This window comes from Lolium perenne, chromosome 4 (genome assembly GCF_019359855.2).
Source record: "Lolium perenne isolate Kyuss_39 chromosome 4, Kyuss_2.0, whole genome shotgun sequence".
Classification (NCBI taxonomy): Eukaryota; Viridiplantae; Streptophyta; class Magnoliopsida; order Poales; family Poaceae; genus Lolium; species Lolium perenne.
The window spans coordinates 120,908,379-120,929,740 of record NC_067247.2 but is presented as its reverse complement, the minus strand read 5'-3'; the positions used below and the strand labels follow the sequence as shown (position 1 = coordinate 120,929,740).

The window sequence follows — 21,362 nt, the reverse complement described above, 5'->3', positions numbered from 1 at the left end:
CGCGGGATCCGAACATATGACGCATCAAAGAAGGAGAACTTCGATATGTATGTGTGGTACCACACGTCCCTGCATGACCTGCCAGCACGTGCTTTGTTCTGCGGGTGGTGTACACATGGGAAGTGGCCTTGCCCACAGTGCAGACAGGTCGTTACTTTCTTCTGGCTAAACAAGGGAGGCAAGTATTCATGCTTTGATGAAGCTCGACAGTTCCTTGAGCGGAGGCATGCATACAGGAGTGATGTAAAGAGTTTCAAGAAAGGCCGTGTTGTCCGTGGCCCGAAGCCAATTCTAAAGACCGGAACGGAAATCAAGGCCGAGTTAGATGCTCTTCAGCCTAGCCCTGATGGGAATGGTTTCTTGGGATATGGGGAGACACACCAATGGACTCACAAGCCGTGCTTATGGAAGCTCCCTTACTTTGAGTTTCTCGAGCTCCCGCATAACATTGATGTAATGCCTACCGAGAAGAATATCAGTGAAGCCATTTGGAGCACGATTGTGGACACTGAGAAGACGAAGGATAACATAAAGGCTCGAATTGATCAAGAAATGTGGTGCGATAGGCCGGAGTTGAACATGCAGCCACCTAATGGTGCCAAAAAAACTTGGACTAAGCCACACGCTCCGTTCTGCCTCACAAAGGCCCCAAAAAGGGAGGTCTTCCAATGGATGAAGGACTCCTTGTTTTTCCCCGATGGGTTCGCAGCCAACTGGATGAGGGGCCTGAACATTGAAACTTTGCGAGTACAAGGACTGAAGAGTCATGACTACCACATATGGCTTGAGCGGATAATGCCAGTGATGATTCGAGGCTATGTCCCTAAGAAGACTTGGCGAGTGCTAGCGAGGTTGAGTTTTTTCTTCCGCCAGATTTGTGCTAGGGAATTAGACACTAAAGTGATTGAGAAGCTGGATGAAGAGGCACCCGTGTTGCTTTGCGATCTAGAGAAGATCTTTCCTCCAGGGTTCTTTAATCCGATGCAACACATGATTCTGCACCTCGCGGAGGAGTGCTTAAAGGGGGGCCCGAATTGGGGCCGTTGGCAGTTTGGTCCCGAGAGAGAAACACAAAAGCTTCGTCAAATGACTGGCAATAAATGCAAGATCGAAGCATCCATAGCCGAGGCAGTCCTGAACGTGAAGGTGGCAAACTTCACCACTAAGCACTATGATCCCAACATTCCCACAAAGCACAACCCGGTCCTCCGTTACAATGCCGCCAACAATGAAGAAGTACCCAAGCTTAGCATCTTCGTGGGGATTGGTGGCAAGTAAAGTGGCTCGAAGCCGTACAGAACGGACCTACATGAGCGGACCTTGATCCACTCGTATGTCTTAATCACCATGGTCGAAGTGAAGCCGTACATCGAGTAAGTGCGAACCATTTAATTATTCGCAAACATTCACTCGTATGTTCGTGGCTAACTCTTCCTCTTTTCATCGGTATAGGAAATTCAAGGCTATACATTGGAAGAATACCCACAGGGAGCCTACCCCGGAAGAATCCAAGCAAATTTTCGATAAGGGCGGCGGTTTCGGTTTCAGTAGCTGGTTTTGTAATTCGGTACTATTCTATCCAAATTAGCTAGCACTTCCGACATTTATCGGTCATTTCTCGTTCTAAACTTCTCGTGCAAAACTTGTAGGCAAGAACTGACAAAGAGATGAAGTCAGAGCTAAGAAAAATTGCTAGGGGCTTTGACCATTCCGTAGAAGCGTTCAACTCCTATGACGTGAACGGGTATCGCTTCCAGACCCATCAATACACAACAAGCTGGCCCAACGCGAAGACAATAAATAGCGGGGTGGTATGTCAAGGTGATGATGGGCTCCATTACTATGGAAGAGTCGAGGGTATATACGAGCTGAATTACGGGTTTCACAAAGGGCTAAATCCCGTCGTCTTCAAATGCCATTGGTTTGACCCACGTCGGGTGAGACGGGATCCTGAAATTGGGTTGGTTGAAGTTGAAAGGAACTCCGTTTATAAGGGAGAGGATGTGTACATCTTGGCTACCCAGGCCTTTCAAGTATTCTATCTCCCGTACGCGTGCAAAAACCCGACAAAACGTCTACATGGATGGGATGTTGTGATGACGGTGCCTTCACGCAATAGGCCGCCCCCGCCAAACAAGGACGATTACCGCCGCGTAGACCCCTCAGCAAGGAGTGTCGAGTTTTATCAGGAAGAAGGGCTCCCCGGCCATTTCACAATCGGCTTGCCGACTATCGATGACATGGTCGTAGACGATGAACAAGAAGACGCGGGCATGGATGGAGACAATGCAGAAGATGAAGCTGAGGATGTTTGTGCCCCGGAAGACCTGAGTTTGCTCGAGGCGTTCAAAGCAGGGATTGACCTCGATGCAGATGGACCACCTCCAGGTTTCATTGATGATTATTGGTTCGCCGAGCCTGATGACGATGAGGAGACACGCGGTCCAATCATGGATGGCGACACAGGTTACTGATCTATGTAGTAGTAATTGTGAGGCTAGCCTATTTGTAATAACTCTGTGTAACTGTGATTGTCTACCTAGGTTATTTGTAAGAAATCTGTGCTATGTTTGAGAGAACTCTATGCTAGCTATTTGTTGCTTCCACTAATTAATGTTCATCTATTTGCATTATTGTTGCTTTCATTAATGTTCATCTACTTATATTTCTGTTGCTTTCACTAATATTTATCTCTTTACAATATTGCGTACTAATAAACCACTCTCTTCATTTGTGTTTGCAGGTGATTGAAGCATGCCGCCAAAAAAAAGAAGGGGTGGCGGTCTTACAAAGAAGCTCAAGGACTTGGTAGGTGTAGGGTCTTCGAGGCGGGGCCACGAGCTACTACCCCCCTCCTAGCCCCCCTCCCGTCGCTCCCCCAGTGCACGTGCGACCGCGTAGGAAGAATGCGACGCGGGTACTCACTCCTAGTCCTAGCCCCCCTCCCGCAGCCGATGATGATGATGATGAGGTGGAGGACCAGGAGCACCACGGGGGTGGGGAGGACCAGGAGGAGGAGGAGGGGGTTGGGGAGGACCAGGAGGAGGAGGGGGTGGGGAGGACCAGGAGGAGGAGGGGGACGAGGAGGACCTCTCGGAGGATGAGGGGTTGGGGAACTTACCGTTCGATCCTGATCCAAACCTAGTTCGATCCTGAGGCCACGTGATAGGAGGCCATATCGGCTTGGGATAACACAGCTCCCCGCGCTGAAGCACTGGCGCTACAGCCATGTTGTTCTAGTGCCCTATGGAAGGAGGTACATGTTAATTTTTGGCATTTCGTTATCGCAATTTTGTCATTATCAAAATTATTATCACATACATATTGATGTCGTCGTTTCATGGTGCAGCTCGTTCACGTATGAAGACCCGTCGCAGAAGCCGCCACGTGGGTACTCGAACATCCTTGGGGGCCTACTTAGAAGGTATTTCCCTGGGATAGTCAATCTCCCTAGTGGTGGCTGCGACGTAGCTTGGAGGTGGTGGCACTACAGCCTCGCGGAAGATGCTCTTGGCCGCGGTACCTTGGCGGACTGCGTTGTTCGCAAATTTTGGGTACGTGACTTTTGACTTCTTACCATTCATACACTCTCCTTGGTTGACAATAATTGCACTAATGCCCCTTGTTTTACCTATGTGCATGGTTGCAGAAATACTTCAAGAAGGCCGAGGGCAAGGAAAATGCGTGCGATGATGTCCTTCACCAGCTTGCAAGGAAGAGGGTGACTGGCATGCACTACGAGGCACGTGTTCAGTGCATCCGCGACTGGCATGCCGACCGCTTCGTCCACATGACTAAGGAGGACGCTCGCGACACGCTCATGCAGCTGTGGCAGTACATGCAGGTATTTGCATTTGTGTGTTATTGATTTCTTTATCGTCATGTAGTTTATTTTACCATAATGGGTTTATCTTGTGCATGTAGAACCCTCCTCAGTACGTCGGCGCAGATGACAGGTGCTTCCTTGCGATGGTCATGTGGTGGACATGCCCCCAGTACCTCAAGAAGCACGAGGATGACAAGAAGAAGCGGGCAGAGATGCGAGGTGGATCGCATATCCAAGGCAGCCTCCCCATCTCTCTTCACCTGCAGAACGAGGTGAGCAAATTAATGGTTCCTTCATTATTTGAATTCATGTTATATATTTGCTAACTCTGCAAGGGTGTGCCACTTCACTTTATTACATGTTCTCTTTTGCAGGAAGTGAGGACAGGAGCGAAGCCTAACGTCTTTGCCGTGCTGAAGAAGATGAAGCAAAGGAAGACGCCGCATCCTGAGACGGGGTCCGTGTGGGTTAACCCGCAATCCGAGACCCAGTGCACGTCCTATGTCTCCAAGTTCAAGCAGAAGTACGGCGAGGACGCCAACCCAGAGGCCGAGGACTTTGAACCTGAGGTTGCGGTGCTTGCGGGAGAAGGCTTGAAGCATGGCCGCCTATGGTTTGGTGAAGGGGTTGTCGACCCAGCGACGGTTCCCTCTCTCCGCCAGATCCGTCGTGGTCGTAAGAGCGGCCAGCCTGAGGTAGAGCTCCGGCCACGGGCTTCGGATCTAGCTGTCGAGCGGTTACGGGTATGTTCTTCCTCCGACCTCTACCTTTTCTTTACATGCACATGCTTTCCATTGAAATGTTAATGACATCGCGGCAACACATCGTAGGCGGAGATGGCAGAAAAGGAGCAGGCGGCCTAGGAGCACGCACGGAACTTGGAGCGTCAGGTTCTGGAGTATCAGCAGCAGCAGACACAGATGATGCTGCAGATGCAATAGCAGCAGCAGATGATGCAGCAGCAGCAGGCACAGATGAGCTGGCTGATGAGCCAGGCGGCTCTGTCTTCTCCACCGGGGAGTATTCCTGCTCCTCCACCTTACTCCATGCCGTGGATGCCGCCACCGCCCACTCAGAGCCCGGGGACACCTATCACCGTTAACAACTTGAACATCGTCCGGAGCATGAACCGCGGTGAGTCCTCTTGTGCCCAACCCGCTACTTGTACTTGTTCAAGTGTTCAATATGCAAATGCAAATGTTCATTCCATCAACCTTATAGATTATATGTCACAAGGAAATGACGATGAGGCCGGCGGAAGCGGAGGACAAGGTTGATGGCATGGTCTTCGTGCACTCGTCGTCGTTGTAATGGATTTGTTCGCACTTGTTATGGATTATTCGCACTTGTTATGGATTGTAATAATGGACATTGCACTTTTTATGCATAAACGATGTGTGTTGATGTATTTGTGGTTTTGTTGATGTGTTTGGTGATGCTATGGTGAATATATATGTTGTATATGTTATATATATGTGAAATGCAATTTTGAAATGCAGAGATTAGTGAAAAACAGAAAAAAAAAATAAAAAATCCAGGGGCCTTTGCCGTGTGTATGCACACGGCAAAGGACTTTTGGTCACTTTGCCGTGTGCATACACACGACAAAGGCGCCACGTGGAGCTCACCTGTGCTCCTGGCACGCTGCTGGGTGTGCCTGGAGGAGGCTTTGCCGTGCGGGCTGGGGTGTTGCCGCACGGCAAAGGGAGCACGGCCGGCAGAGTCAGGCGCACGGCAACGAGGATGGCGCACGGCAAAGAGGACGCCGCACGGCAGCGATCGGCCGCACGGCAAAGGGGCGCGCGCACGGCAAAGATCCCGCGCACGGCAAAGCGGCCGCACGGCAACGTTGCGCGCGCACGGCAAAGGCCTTTGCCGTGTAGTATGGTCAGGCGCACGACAATGTCTTTGTTGCCGTCGGAGGCGTTGCCGTGCATACGTTGCCGTGCGTCGACGCACGGCAAAGCCTTTGCCGGGCAAAATAGAGCCTTTGCCGTGCGATCTGTCGCACGGCAACGAAGTGTTTTCCCGTAGTGAAGGCATGCAGATCAACACAAACACGACGCGCTGCGCCACCACGACGCCACCAGCAGGCCTTTCGATGTTCTCGCTCGCCAAATTGATCTGACGGCGGCAAGCCGGCAGCCGTCACGCGCCCCGGCACAAGCAAAAGCAGTTGTGGTGCACTGCGCGCGAGGAGCCGAGGGCGACATCGAGAGTCGCATCATCCGCACGAGGAAGCAGGGCGTTCTCTGGGATCTTCCGGATGGAGTTCAGATGAGTTATTCCCCGGAGTGCGGCGCAACTAGCCGCACGGCCATTCAGTCGGCATCAGCGGAGGAGGCGGCTATGAGCAGTTCAAGAAGTCGATACGTTTTGCCTGGGAAGTTGCACCAAATTAGTAGCTAACTTACAACTAATGGGAATTAACAATTTAAACAAAAGTGGGCGTTTGGTCTAGTGGTATGATTCTCGCTTTGGGTGCGAGAGGTCGCGAGTTCGATTCTCGCAACGCCCCAGTCATTTTCGTTTTTTTCTTCTTTTTTCCTTCTCTCTTTTTCTGTCCTAAAATCTAGACAAGTTTATCACGGCTAACCTGGTCTTTTGGTCTTCAACTTCCCTCTACTGAAATTACACTTTCATAATCTTATGTTTGAGATATAGCCATGAAAAGAATTATCCAAACACAAAAAAGTAGGCCAAACATTTTTCCATCTTTCTCCTTCTCTACTTTTTTTAGTCCTAAGATCAATGCTAGTACTTCTTCCTATCTCGAGGTTTTAAAATCTAGACAAGTTTATCATGGTTAACATGTTTTTTAGGTTTAACTTCCCCTTGCTGAAATTATACTTTCATAATCTTTTGTTAAGATATAGCCATGAAAATAATTACATATCCAAATACAAAAAATAGGTGAAACATTTGGATTTATCACGTCTAGATCCTAGCTGACTTACACTTAACTCAATCTTAGTCATGTGATGTCATCAAGTCTCAGTTGCGACTTATGTGCAACTCATAGATCATCACGAATCTTGAAGCAAATTTAATGGTGTGGATATTTTTTTCGTCATTGCAACCCACTTGCAACTATGAATCTTAGCTGCAAGCAATCCACTTACAACTATCATGTCAGCATGAATCTCGAGGCAACCCAATGGATAAGGAGTCGACCGACACATAATAAAAATCAGGCGCCTAATTTCTAGCAAAATGCACCCCAATGCTAAAAGGTATACGTAGAAGCCATATTTATTATTTGTGACCCTTGGAACCATTCTTTGCAATCATAATAACTCTGCGATTTTGTCGCGGGTAAGGCATGGATTGCCCATTTTATTTTGCGAGGCTTTGAATCGTTTTGCTTCTGACGTAATAATAACTTTGCGGTGTGCCGCGATTTGATTGATAGTACTAATAAAAGTACTTTAGTACTATCCCTCTAGCTCTAAATACTCGTCTTAAGTAGTCAAGTTTAATGAATCTAGTAAGTATGTAAGAATTATTTAACACCGAAGGGAGTATGTTACTTTCCTCGTAGTGCGAATCAAGCTAGCTAATTGCGACGAACTGCACTTAATTTTCCGGTTTCCAAATTGAAAGAATGTCCCACTTTACTTTTGCATTTGCTCCAAACGACACATTTACTTTGGCATAGCTCAAATGCCCCATTTTACTTTGGCCATTTGTTGAAATGTCCTACTTTGAACTTAATAGGTTTCTCCCTCTAATCTTAGATCTGCTATGACGCTTTGCCCCTCCCCTCTCCTCTCTCATGTCTCTCCTCCCCACTTCGAATCTGGCAGTTGTTTTGGAAATTTTGACAATATTTCCCTACAAACCAAATTAATCAATGGCGGAAATTGCAAATATGAAATAAGTAGATGCAAATAAAGTTTACATGAACACTCCCATAGCCAATAGAGCACAAACTGATGTCCTTGGTTGCATCACAAAAGGAGCACAAATGTTATGTCTTCGGTTACATCACAAAAGGAGCACAAATTTTATGTTTTTTTAGTGAGTTTGCATCTCACAAACTACAAAACAACATAAGCACTTAGCATAACCCGATTCAGTTCAAATGTTATGATTTTACACAAGTGCTACGAATTTGATGAACAACAGTAACATTTGTGTAAAATCATAACCCGATTTAGTTATGTGTAGATGCTATCATTGCTATGAACTGATGAACAACATACAGTTGTGTTGTTTCAGTTATTATGATATATAAGTCTCGGTAGAGTTTCAGTAGGTAAACGTTTGAAGAACAAAATACCAGTTTCAATTTGATTTAAGTCGATGCATCATCTTACACTCATGTTTATTCTGAAGATTACTTTCCAGTAGAAGCCTCATCGTGGAGCTCCATTTCTTTAAATTATCAAAGAAATGCGCGCGCCATGGGCCTCCTACAGATCTTTCTGAGGGTGGGCCTCATAGTGTTTTCTTCTCAATTATACTAAAATTGTTCATCTGAGCCCACAAACACAAACCCCTCCTCTTCGACTCTCTCTCTTCCCTTCCCATGGAGGCGCCGCACCACGCACCCGCCGCCGGCGAAACCCCACCTGCGCCGGCCGCAGAGAGCAGCAGCAGCTCCGAGGAGTCGCGGTGGCTCGCGAGCCTCTCCGAGCCCGAGCTCGTCCGTGACGCCCCCCACCTCTTATTCTTTCTCCCTCTTCTTGCTTTGATATTCCTGTCCTGACAAGAGGTTCGATGGTGGTGGTGCTGCAGGATTTCCTCATCAGCTTGAAGATGCTGGCTGTGAAGCGGGCCGAGACCGCCGGCCGCCCTCACCTCGCCGACGCGTTCGATCTGCGCACGCTGCGGGCGATCGGTACTTCTTTCAACTGCCGCCATTGCTCCACCGCACCTCCCCTCTTCTTCCGTCGATCGACACTGGGGTCTTGACTTCATCCTTACTTATGCAATCTCTGTAACATTCATCACACTATTATGCACCTTGCAGAAACAACTAAAAATAAAACTGTGCTAAGTATTCTTAGAATTAGTTATTTGCCAACGGTCATGAATAGTTAACCGTGCCTTATGGCATCCTGGCTAGTCCCCTCCGTCCCGGTTCATAGGGTTTGCGTGTATCCCTAGGTTATAAATTTGACAATGATAATAGAAGATATATATTGCAAAATATATATCATAGAAACTCACATGTACTACTACTTTCTAATGATATAATTTTTGTGTTATACAATTGATATTATGTTGGCCAAATTGAGAACATAAGGATACGCGCAAACCTAGTAGTGGCTCAGTGATAAATGCTGATCTTTCCCTCTTGGTGGTCAAGCTACAGTCTTTGTTATTATTTGCCTGCTCTAGTGTCATGCCATGGAAACATTCAGCTGTTTATGCTATTCTTAATACTCTGAATTTGTGTGACAAATGAGACATATTTGGAATAAAACTAGGAGTTACTAGCATAGCTCATTATTGCTGATTCAGAGCTGCAGCATACAGTCTCCACAAAATGCAGCACACTCGAATATTTCCCGACTTAACATCTATTCAGTATTTGGGCTGGCTTCGCACAAAAAGAACTATTGTAGATCCTTCTTCATCTGCAATTGCATGAAAAAATGCAGCATTTACTGTTTCTGAATACACTGCTCGCCTTTTGTTCAGTGTCTTCCATCACATTGTATGGGGAATCTATCTGATGAACCTGTTTTTCCAGGTGTTGCTTTGCTGGAGAGTCTCAAAGAACGCCTAAAAGAAACCGCGGTTGATCCAACCATTCTTGATAGACTTGCACTCTCAAGGGATCCTGATGCGGATGCGGATGCTAATGCCAGCGTCAGCAGTAGCGATTCCGAGGTGTTCAGGCGGCACAGCAAAGATCAGCCAGAGCCAAGTAGCGTCAAGAGTAAACGGAAGAGGATGCAGGATGGGTAAGTCTTACTCCCGTTGCTTAGGACATTGTCCATGCTTTCATTTTTCTCGAATCATACATATGCTGCATCGTGTTCAAGTTACATACCCGTGCTACTAGATTTTCAGTTTTTGATCATCTCAAGCAATTTAGTTGCCCTTAGCTCAGATTGATACATCACATAATTCCACCTTATGCTGAAACTTGCTATCTTGAAATCTACTGCCCTTCTAGAGGTGTGTTGAGGATGCAGCTATGGTGTGTTTCTGTATGATGTAGGTTCCAAAGCAAAAGGAGGAGAAAACTGAGCGAGAGCAGATAGTGGCGAGCATAGATTGCTATGACTTTTCTTGCTAATACAAGTGATCAAGTGCAAACACCCAGGGCTATTGTTGAGCAAGATCGCTGATGATGCTGCTACTGCTGCTGCTGGTAGTAGTTTAAATTTTGCAACGCCCTTTAGTTGTTTCAGTATGTCTTCCAAGCTTTTCTTGGTCCAGACTAACAAGTGAGGAACTCAAATAGATAGATTTTCCTTTTGTCAGTCAAAGAGTTTCTGAATGGATGTAACCAAGCCTGCAAATTATGGAAGGAAACATTATTGTTAACCTGCATCATGTGCAGTCCTTCTCTCATGTTGAGATAAATATATTGGGACATCGGCATGCTTCATCAGCATACTCACGTGTGGTTATTATAGGAGGTCATCATCCAGAATGAATATATGGAAGAGAAAAATGAGCAAGAGGAGATAGCGGTGAGCAGATTTCGACAATTTTCCTACTGCTAGTGATCTAGTGCAGACACCCAGGGCTTTTGCTGAGGAAGATAGCTGAGGCTGCTGCTGGTAGTGTAAATTTTGCAACGCCTTTAGTTGTTGCAGTTGTCTTTCAAGCTTTTCTTGTTCATAGTAACAATAAGTGAAGAACTCAACTACATAGATGCCCCTTTATTCAGTATAAGTGTTTTTGAATGGATGTAACCAAAGGGGCATTTTATTGTTAACCTACATCATACCCAGTCCATTTTATATTTTGGCTATTCTTGGTTTGCATTGCTCATTTTAATTCCTTCCATTTATCTTGGAAGCTCATAGCTTGCCACGTGATTATCATACACGTGCAGATGGTGTGCATACATGCATTATTTGACAAAATATATCTCCCATCGCTCCATGCGTACAGATCATGTCGACAACACTTGATAACCTTCTACGCATGACAATTGATACTCCAGTTGATTGGACTTATATATACTGTAATGTACATTGTTTGATTCCAACACTAGAGCCCACACTATCACACACCACGCAAAAGTCAATCAGTTACTTGTCTAATGAAGTTGAATCTTGTACTGTACACCTCTTTTTCTGCCAGATATGACTTTTAGGAAGCTACACTTAAATTACAACCCAGGCTGATGTGTTGTGATAACATTTCACTTGCTTGAGCTATTTTTGCTTGAGACTGCTTCTGTGGCAGCCTTATTTTTTTCCCATTTGAGCCTATTGTGCAACGTAGAAGGGGGGATATCCAAAGCCCTAGCAAGTGCCCTCAATGTAGACCTTTTCTCGGGAGGAATAGAAGATATTCTTGAGAGACCAAGGTCTGCCCTCTTTCTACCGCATCTCCCCTTCTTTTTATTGGAAACATCAACCTCTTCCCCTCTTGCAAGCTGATCGTTTGCCTTCTTCCATATCCTTTCGACAGTTCTTACACTTGTTTTCAGAAGATTAGCTACATGTTCTTTGTCTGTCTTCTGAATTTTTTTGTTTTTGCTTAGTGCTTTCAATGCAATATATGCTGCAAATCTATGACTATCTGGCAGCTCATATTTGTGTACCTGCTCAGCACCTGCAAAGTTATATGAATAGCTAGTTAGATGCAGTCATAACATTTTATACACGTATTAGACAAATAATGGCAAACAAGTGCAGCTATGTATGCATGATAGCTAGTAGACAACCAATAACTAGTGATAGCTATCAAATTCACTTTTGTTTATACTCGATCAAGTAGTAAAATAAATACATAGCTCTTTACATGTGCTCATAAGTTTTATATGCTCACACCTTGTCAAGAATATTTCTCATGTTTTATATGCTCACAATTTGTTCTACTTCTGGAGTACAAGGAAGATCAGACAAATTTGGTGTACCAGAAATCAAAAGCAAGTTCTATTTTGTAGGAAAGGGTTGATTTCCTGTTCGAAGCAACTTGTCAAGGAAGTATTTATAAGCATGCAAGGCGCCAACCCTGGCCTCCATCTTATAAATGCAGGTGGCAAATCCCATTGTTCTGTATAATATACGGCTTGCACTCAAAGCAAATGTTGCATCTGGATGATACTGAACGTCTAAACGCCACTGTTCTGCATTGCTTGCACCCAAAGCAAATGTTGTTTCCATATGTTTCTTGCTTGGGAAAAAGGGATCTCACGTACGAATTGCATTGTTTTAATTGGCAGGTGATGCTGCTGAGTGAGATGGACCCTCTCATCTCAGCCCATGGTGCGCAGATGACAGAACCTGTCTTCATGGACAGGAATAGTAGCATCATGAAGTTCTACCCTGTGGACTGTAGGCAAAGGGCAGCGGGCAGGCAGTTCGTGTTCCGGTGGATGGCAAGTTGTGCGGGGATGTGGCACGCGGGCTCCTAATGGGATTCCTCAGGCGACACATGCCCTGACGGTAACCGGGACATCTTCAGCTGCTACAAGAACCGGAAGATTGGGATGGACGAGGCCTACTTTTCCCAGTTCACCGCCGAAGTCTTCAACGGTACAAGGGGCACAAGATGGCCATCGCCGGGAAAGTTTTAGTCCATTCCTCACAACTAATTCCCAAATTAAAAGGGTACAAAAAATAATCAATGAAATGCTAGCGGAGATTTTAACGGAGGCAAAAGATTTGCCTCATCCTTTAATTAAGAAGAAGAGGTCCCAGTTAATTAATGGAAAACCGGGCGAAAACCATCACAAAACCGCTGAGCGACACACGTGCTGGATAACCCACACACAACCCACGAAGGAGGGCCTCGCCGAGACCGCACACAAGCGTCATTGTCATCACTTCTCCCCTAGGAGACCAAAACGCCAACCCAAAACTCTGAGCAAACGACTCCGACTTCGCCATAGATGATGGTCGAACCAGCTCACACTGTAGAGGCCGTGCGGAGCCACATGAAGATCCGTGCCAAAAACTCCGCAAGCTGCAACAAGACAGCACAGCTCCGACTCTGATGAAGAACTACGAAGGAGAACCAGGCAGGCTGGTGCCACGGAAGATCACCGAACAAACCAACTGTCGCCAGTCATCGTACACCACCGTGACCTCACCACCGCAGCTTAGACTTCACAGCAACAAACTAGCTGAGGCAAACCTGCGGACACGCTGGAGAAAAGCCAACTACCTCAACGTCTCCAACATCGCTCATCCCCACCATTGTTGCCACAGAAGCCTGAACACAAACACCTTTCCCTGCCACTGGTCCCGCTTGCCGATGTCCAGCTCCAAAGATGAAGCCCCCAAGAGGGAAAATGACACAACAACACCGCCATCGCCTGATCACACAAGATCAAGGGTTTCCCCAGGAGCTGCACCGTAGACCAGAACTGTGCGGGAGCAATGCAGCGATGCCTCCAGGAAGGTCAATGACAACCGCAGCCGCCGCCAGCACTAGGGTCTTTTACCCAAGCTCCCAGCACACCCTCAGCCACCCAGCACCCTGCACCGACGCCTACAAGCCCAGCAACCACCACCATCGAACCTTCCCGTCGACGAAGAAGCAACATCCACCACAGTCAGCCGCACCTCGCGGAGACAACCGGCGACCAAACTCGCACGACGCACCAGACTCAAAAGGCGAACCGGATGCAGAGCCGCTGGACGCAGCATGAGCCGCCGTGCCCCACCGAGCACCATGCCAGCGAGCAACAGGGGAGTACTGCCCGAGACCAAGAACCACCATGGTTCCGGGCCGCAGCCGTACCTCAGGCGCGACAATGAGCACCACGCACGCCACCTAGCCTGCCGGGACCAGAGCTGATGCGCCAGCAACACGGAGCCGCCTCCACACGCCAACCTCCCTCAGCGCCAGCCACCCACACCACCACCGAAACTGCTGCCATCAACCACCACCACGAGCTCGTCCGCACCACTCCAGGCTGCCCCCAACCCGTGAAGGGCCGCCACTGGCCAGGGCCCCCACACGCCGGCTAGCCGCAGCAGGCGACCACCGCCCCAGCCACAACAGATCTGGGTGGAAACGCCCATCCCCGAAGTCGCCCCGCCCTGAGCTCGGCCCCCTCCCGCGCCACCACGCCGCAGACGCCAGCCATCAGCCGCCACCACCACCGTGACCCAAGTCCGCCGACTCAGCATACCCGGCCATCCACCACGAGAACAGGGACCCCCGGCCACCTTTGGTAGCGGGGGGTGCCACCACCGCCGCAGCGAAGGCCAGCGGCAGGGAAGGGCTTATTCGAGGGGAGCCTGGCAGCGTGATTTGGGTGCCCCTGGCGCCACCTGGGGGGCGACGCGAGGGGGAAGCAATGTTGACGGGGATTGTCTTGCCAATATTTTGGCCAGGGCATCCTCCATCAAATATGATAGGCAACAAAAAATTTGAGGGCTAGTTTGGGCATCATGAACCAAACATACCAGAAGCCTTTGTTGGAGGAGTCATGCCCAGCGCCTTGAGGATGAACGCGTAAGTGAAGGCGTCTTCTCGCAATTTCTCGAATCTGCAAGTTCAACAAGTGAAGTTAGGTCACAAACACAATGCAGCTTCTTCCTTTTGGTACCAACAACATCATACACCAAGAACAAGCGCTGGAAACCAATTGAAGAGGAAGTAATGTCTCGTTTCTATTTACCTCCCTGACTTGGAGAAGTGCCCAGCACCGAGCTCGCACTTAAATAGCAGGAGATTGTCATCCGTTTTCAGCTCCCTCAGCTTTGCCACGAATTTAGCAGGCTCCGAGTACATCACGCGAGGATCTGGTTATCACAGAGGAGTGAGCTGCGAGCATGTAATGTAACTGCTATAACTGTAGCCAACAGAAACTTGGAAGCCAAGGACCGTACCGTTTAAGCCAGCAGTGACTAGAATGTGGGGGTACTCTTGTGCTTTTACCTGCAGCGTAGACAGACACCTCAGGTGAATACATTTCTGCAGCAAGCCTACATAGCGTGTGTGTAACACCCCGGCCACACCCCGGCCGGACCTGCTACCCTGGCAGCTTTATAGGACCTCTAGATTAGGCCGACAGACCAACACATGTCTTTCCTGCGCACTTTATCCTCACTCGTGCACACCCGGGAAGGACTTCCCGGTCGGTCACCCATCCTCAAATTGCTCCAGGCCAAGCACACGTAACCTCGGAGTTCTTTGGAGATGAGCTTCCGGAAAAGAAGTTGCAACTTGTTGGTATGAGTATTCTATCAATGCTATTGAGCCCTAAGCCAGGATGTCACAGTGTGCAGCAAGTTAACATATATAACCCTTATGGACATGAGTAGTACTATTACGGTTCACACATTAATAAAGTCTTGTCCCAGCTCATATTCATGTTTTCTTGAACTGAAATTTGTGCGTCCAAAGAGTAAGGGAACTATCAGTAGTGCGACTGACAGTACTCAAATAAATAGCACCCAGAAATAAAGGCATTGAGGGCAAATAAGTGGTGTTTTGGCTCAGGTCTAAATGCACCTATTAAAACAAATGCATTTTAAGGTTATTCTAAAATGTCAAAAAATTCTGAAAAAAAATCCCAGGTGTACATCTGGACATTCTATGCTCACTCAAAAAAAAATTGTGAAAAAAGACATTTTGTGTGGCCTACGTAAAAAGGATAAAAACATGTCTCGTGAAAAGCTATTTTGGATCACCGAAAATTGTGTTTTTTACACAGCTCATAAAAATGTCATTTCTTTGTGAAACTTAGTGTGTGAACATATAATGTCAAGATGTACACCCAAATATCTTTTTCGGAATTTTTGGACATTTAAAAAAAAATAGACAACGGGTGCATCTACACCTATGAGCCAAAGTGGATTTTCCTTGAGGGTAATCCTAATTTAGCAAATTTGTGTAGGAATACAGAAATATCAGCACTTACATTATCAACAGGGGAATACGACTTCATGTAATAATAGTATTCTTCTTTTCTTGGATCGCCCCACTCCTGAACCAAAAGGACAAACAGATGACTTGGTGAGAGAAGAAATAAAACTGCATGTGCATTGCAATAGGCACAAAGTATGTGCATTGCAATGGGCACGAAGAATAATGTTAATATCCTTACGTGAAACTATTGAGTTCCTACTTTTGTCATAAGGATAGAAATGACATAAACCCTATAGATGTTCAAATTATGTAAAAATGAATTTGGTGAGATCTTATAGGGAGACAATTATTTCCTAGTTTTAAGACCCGTCCAAGTTAATTCTGGCCTGGATCCAAGTTAATCCAAGTCTAACTGAAGCTAGCATAGAAGTGACAATATGACAGTGAAACATGGAAACAAAATAAATGCAACATAGGAGATGCATACCTCCCATTCAGCTGTAGTAAACGGGATAGTTGGGTCAAGCATACTTGTGAGAACATCAACAAAAGGCACCCCAGCAACAGCTGCCTTGAATAAGTCAGGCCTCATATTTAGGACAGCACCCATCAATAGGCCACCTGCACTTCTCCCGTTGATGCAAAGCTTTTCTTTCGAACAGTATTTGTTTTCTATCAAGTGCTCAGCACAAGCAATGAAATCGGTGAAAGTGTTGTCCTTTTTGAACAACTTTCCATCTTCATACCACTTCCGGCCCATTTCACCGCCTCCACGGATATGAGTTATCACATATATAAAACCCCTGTCCACCAGAGAGAATCTAGACCCCCTGAAAGTCGGATCTATGCATATCTGTTGGCATAAGAAGTGCACACAATAAGCATGGTTAGCACAACATACTTATTCTGTTAATAATATCAGTTATATGACCACTTTTATGTGTTAAAAGGAAACTGCTATGTTTACCAGTTGTTCAGCAGACTTTACCAAACATACAATATCAAAAACCAGTATTATCAGATAGGCAAATTCCTTAAATGTTTAGGTTCTCTTTTCTTGTCTATGCCCCAATTAACTTTCAAACGTAAACTTGTAATTCAATTTGCCTCAGGTCTTGAGTGTTTCTTATTTCACATGTTTGTAAAATATATCACGCATTGAAGCTCATTATGTACCAACTATTTGATGAACCACTTTGACACTTTCCTGGATAAAGGCATCCAATGAACAGCAAGTGTGTAATATGTAAATGTGAAACAGATTGTGTTTGTTGCACACATACAGAAGAAAAAACGTTAACACTAAGAAATCGTTAAAGATATTCATGTGCAGAGACTTGGTATTTGTCGTACAAATAAACTGAAACTACTGTGCAAATTGAAATGACTGTCCAAACGAGTGACCCACATGACTGCATCCAAGATGAACCATACATATCTGCATGAGTTATATGACACTACAAAATTGTAGAAACTTGTCATAAAAGATTGTGTCCACACCTCATACGAGCCATACCCATATAGCAGTGTGGGGTCTGAGCCATCAAACTTCACCATATCTTTTCTGTAAAGAATGGTCATGGGAATCTGAGTTCCATCAGAAGCAGCAGCCCATTTTCTCTCCGTTACATAGTTTGACGCATCAAATCCACCTAAAACCTAAGAACATTCAAAAGTTCAAATCAACAGGGTTTTAGAGTTACTTCTACTAAAATTGGTCAACAAATTAACACATTTGCTAGAATGAAGCAGGTACCAAAATGTAGTCCATACACAGTCATACTTATGCAACTTTAAGCAAAATAAATATGTTTTCCACATGAAGATTATATTAGTATAAAGTATAATGATCGATGACATGTGGAAACAGAGAGAGTATTAAGTTTGTAACTAAAACAAGCACCAAGATCTTCTGTTTGAATACTGCAGATCATCACGTACTAACTAACTAACTATACTATCAGAATAATCTAGCAAAATATGGGAAGTAGAAGCAGTAGCCTAAGCATCAAATAAGAACTACCCAAATGATAATTGACAGTTGAAATTATGATATTCATTCATTGTGCTACAGTTTGTACAGAAGGGAATCCTAAGGCAGATGCACGGATTGTTCCATTGCATTGGTACTGATAAAAATAGGGTACACAAAAACTAAATGGTGCATGTGATAACTTACAGTGTCAATTTTCTTCAGCACCGACACTCCTGTATCCATGTCATAGTCAAACACAGAGGGTGGCGTCCTCATTGAGCTATAATAAAAACGAATAATATTTGAATGGAATTGTGATGTCTCTGGTTCCACTGCATATGCTGGGTCAGCAAAATCAATTGCCCGTCCTCCCTGAAGTTGCCCAACTGCCTCTCCAGTGGCTGGTAGGCGATATACAGTTGCTTTTGGTAGACCATTCTCACGCTCATATACAGCAATGTGATTCTCAAAGAGCTGGAAGTCCTGAATTTTCACACTGAAAAGAGATGCAAGTTTTAAAAACAAAGGCGCTACTTAATGATACAATGAGCATTGCAGCAGCCCTAACACATAAATACATAATACATCCATTAATAAGAGCAAGCCACAGTCAATTAAATTTGCAATGAACAACTTAGCTGATGGGTGCGCCCAGTTGTCTATTTGACAAGGATAATATATGACTATCCTAGTATAATCTATTACTATCATACTTCAATGCAGATGGTTGATTGTATTAGAGAAAACCCTTGAATGTCGTTTTCATGGCATCAAGCTTCTGGCATGCTTCATAACTGTAAGAAACAAAACCTAGGAAGAAATGTAGCTAAATCTAGAACTTTGTATTGCCATCACACCAATAATCCATATGACCAAGATTACTAGACAAAAAAGGTCAGTGGGTTCAGGTTCATTAGCTAGCCATACATTGTGTCAATTATGTATGTGCAAGAATGTAAAAATGTAAAAGCAATAATTGTACAAGAACACAGTATTTGCCTCTTTTTTTTCTCATGGGAGAGCATCCAAAGAAACTAGGTCCATGGTGTAGCAGTGAAAACTGCTCGCAGTTCGAGTATTCGTACAATAAATATATTATTCTTATCTATGGATTAACATAACATAGAACGTGGTGTTCTATTTTGCAATCGGATGAACAATGTCAAAGTTCACAAATATCATGATTTACTATTACTGTTCATATATCATCTAGAAGTGACCATAAGGAAATTAATACAATGATACAGATAAAAATGCATTGATTATAATGTTTACATATATTGAAAATTGGGTACTGTCTACCCATATATGATCCATCAACCACAAGACTGACCTTTCAAACATAAGTGGTGGGATGAAGTTGATTACCTTTCTCTATGTGGTAGCAAGACAGTGGTCTCAGCTACATTATGCAATGGGCAAGCAACCAATTCAGAGTTGTACAACTCATCACTTCGCCTCTTAATATAGAAATGGTTTCCACGATGACCAGCTGTTGTATCTATGCCATCTACACGAGGTGTCAAAACTACAAGCTCCTTGCTCTGATTGGGTATGTCTAGGTAGAATATATAGCTTGTATTTTTGCTTCCAGATTCAATAAATAAATACTGCTTGCTTTCAGAAGCTTGAAGAACGAGTGAAAACGTGTTATCCTTTTCATGATACAGGCAAATATCATCTAACTGATCAGATCCTAGCTTGTGTAGCCATACCTGCAAAAGCCCACAAGAGGCAAAGACTCAATAAGCTATTATAAAAACTTTTAACATACATGCATACAGATACACACACTGATGATAACATCAAAACTAGTAAACACACGTGCACATACACACATGATGATAATGTCAGAACTTGCCACTATAATATCCAATTATAGAACATCTACACATGAAGAATTCAAGTAACAATATTCCTTTCGAAGAAAATAACGTTAAAAGAACTGGTATGCACCATGCAGACCACTGCAAATAGTGGCTTGAGAACAATGATCACTAGAGCAATAACACTAAGCTAATCACAGAACATCATTTTTTTTATATATTTCGTCTAGTGCAGTATGCACCTTGCTAGCACAGATCAGGATAAATTTAATGTAGGAATAAGGGAAGCCACATACTTTGTCGGGCCGAAGAATGCCGTCCATTGTTATGTAAACGAGGTTGTCATCACCAGCCCACTCAATGTCAGAAGTAATTCCTTTAAGTGGTTGCCCAACATATTGTCCGCTCTCCACGTCGATGACAAAGACAGTGTAGGTTTCATCACCCTTAGTGTCTTCTGCGTAAGCAACTAGCTTGCCACTGGGGCTGACCTGAAATTAACATTTAGTTACGAAAAACATGAGAAGCGCATGCATGAAAAGCAGGCATCGCACATAGACACGCGAAGCAGCGGATGGTCCACAATTATACCTTGAAAGCCCCAGTGCTGTAGTAATCGTGGCCCTCAGCCTTCACATTCTCGTCCAAAATAATGTGCTCGGCAGGCGCATCAGGCCCCGTGGGCATCACATCATGGACTGTAACAGGACTGTCGGTCGGTACAAGACGGCAGCAGTGCTGCACATACTCCTTGCCGGTCAACGTTCGCTTGTAGTAGTAGTACTTCCCTTTGCGGAGAGGCGCATCTACATCGTCTTCCTTGATCCTTCCTCGGATTTCAGCAAATATCTCGTCCTCGAGCTGTTTGGCATCTAGAAGGAAGTGGACGGAAGAGGTAAGCAAATGTCGCGACATCCAGCGCACCAACCTTCTCCACTGCGAAGCGGACACTGGTTCTCGTTCTAGACCTATAGCACTGATATAACCAGCGCCGCCACCGCGTGAACAGACGGGTTCCGCTAGCAAATAGTACTAGAAATGAAGCTGAGCAGGGTCATAACCCACTAATTTCGGCCGATGGCAATGCAGCTCGATCTAGTAATGAGCAGTGTGTAATTATAGTATCGGGAAGAAATACTAGGAAATCTGGGTGAAGCCACACCAACTAAGTGACACGATCACCCACCAAACCTAATTCAAGCGAGCGAGGGCAAGCATGTCACCTAATCTAATTTAGGGAAGGGAGACAGGAAGAGTAGTGATCTGACCGGACATGAGGGCGGCGGCGTAGTCGTTCTCGGCGCGGAGGTGCGCGAGGACGGCCGGGTCGGCGCGGGCGTCGTCGCGGAGCCAGTAGTAGTCGTCGACGCGGACGTCGCCGTGCTCCGCCAGCTCCCGCGGCACCTTCCTGGCCACCGGCGGTGTCCCGGCCATCGATTCGGCGGCGGGGGAGACGCAGGAGCGCGAGGGGTTTAGGAAGGAGAGGGGGGAGAGATGGAGGGCTTGGCGGCGCGAGATGCCGGAGGAATGGGCTCGTCGGAGGAGCGGCGGTCGGTGGGGTTGTCGGGAGGGGAGAGAGCCGACGGCAAGGCCCTGGCGGAGGAGCATTTAGTTATGGGTCTTTTTCTAGAAAACACCCTATGAAAACCTTAGAGAGACCGAGCTCACCCCCCGTGTTGGAAACGTGATAACACTGAAAGAAAATTCTGCTTTTGTTAGAGACCAAAGTGTTAAACATGGATTTGATTTTTTTTAACATGTAAACATGGAT

At 45.7% G+C, this 21,362-nt stretch overlaps 2 protein-coding genes and 1 non-coding gene across 6 annotated transcripts; 2 read left to right on the top strand and 1 right to left on the bottom strand.

Annotated features, from left to right (window-relative positions):
- The first annotated feature begins 6,272 nt into the window (after nucleotides 1-6,272).
- TRNAP-UGG (transfer RNA proline (anticodon UGG)) lies at nucleotides 6,273-6,344 on the top strand. Its single transcript has one exon. It is a non-coding gene; the product is annotated as a tRNA-Pro (tRNA).
- Nucleotides 6,345-8,312: 1,968 nt separating this feature from the next.
- Nucleotides 8,313-10,763, top strand: LOC127293767 (uncharacterized). Of its 3 annotated transcripts, XR_007846125.2 has the most exons (5): nucleotides 8,315-8,474; nucleotides 8,567-8,669; nucleotides 9,528-9,741; nucleotides 10,002-10,154; nucleotides 10,423-10,763. XR_007846125.2 is itself a non-coding variant. In XM_051323415.2 (4 exons), the coding sequence occupies exons 1-4, from the start codon at nucleotides 8,358-8,360 to the stop codon at nucleotides 10,475-10,477; spliced, it is 489 nt and encodes a 162-aa protein (XP_051179375.1). In that variant the 5' UTR covers nucleotides 8,313-8,357; the 3' UTR covers nucleotides 10,478-10,763. The 3 variants fall into 3 exon arrangements, 2 of the variants coding, with proteins under 2 accessions (XP_051179375.1, XP_051179376.1); XM_051323415.2 differs by lacking the exon at nucleotides 10,002-10,154 and having other exon boundaries at nucleotides 8,313-8,474; XM_051323416.2 differs by lacking the exon at nucleotides 10,423-10,763 and having other exon boundaries at nucleotides 10,002-10,400.
- A 159-nt stretch (nucleotides 10,764-10,922) lies between these two features.
- LOC127293766 (uncharacterized) lies at nucleotides 10,923-21,195 on the bottom strand. 2 transcript variants are annotated; one of them, XM_051323413.2, is made up of 12 exons: nucleotides 20,860-21,195; nucleotides 20,183-20,463; nucleotides 19,888-20,082; nucleotides 19,134-19,480; nucleotides 17,970-18,261; nucleotides 17,291-17,449; nucleotides 16,278-16,643; nucleotides 15,843-15,908; nucleotides 14,809-14,857; nucleotides 14,598-14,721; nucleotides 14,383-14,465; nucleotides 10,923-11,575 (listed from the first exon to the last, which is right to left on the bottom strand). In XM_051323413.2, the coding sequence occupies exons 1-12, from the start codon at nucleotides 21,023-21,025 to the stop codon at nucleotides 11,160-11,162; spliced, it is 2,544 nt and encodes an 847-aa protein (XP_051179373.2). In that variant the 5' UTR covers nucleotides 21,026-21,195; the 3' UTR covers nucleotides 10,923-11,159. The 2 variants fall into 2 exon arrangements, with proteins under 2 accessions (XP_051179373.2, XP_051179374.1); XM_051323414.2 differs by having other exon boundaries at nucleotides 20,183-20,452; nucleotides 20,860-21,057.
- Between the last annotated feature and the right edge of the window lie 167 nt (nucleotides 21,196-21,362).

Coding starts and splice junctions, on each gene's coding strand:
- LOC127293766 (XM_051323413.2), bottom strand. CDS start 21,025: ATGGCCGGGACACCGCCGGTGGCCAGGAAGGTGCCGCGGGAGCTGGCG. Junction 20,083..20,182: donor ACAGCACTGGGGCTTTCAAG/GTATAATTGTGG, acceptor TGTTAATTTCAG/GTCAGCCCCAGTGGCAAGCT. Junction 18,262..19,133: donor TTGCTACCACATAGAGAAAG/GTAATCAACTTC, acceptor ATCTCTTTTCAG/TGTGAAAATTCAGGACTTCC.
- LOC127293767 (XM_051323415.2), top strand. CDS start 8,358: ATGGAGGCGCCGCACCACGCACCCGCCGCCGGCGAAACCCCACCTGCG. Junction 8,475..8,566: donor GCCTCTCCGAGCCCGAGCTC/GTCCGTGACGCC, acceptor GTGGTGCTGCAG/GATTTCCTCATCAGCTTGAA. Junction 8,670..9,527: donor GCGCACGCTGCGGGCGATCG/GTACTTCTTTCA, acceptor CTGTTTTTCCAG/GTGTTGCTTTGCTGGAGAGT.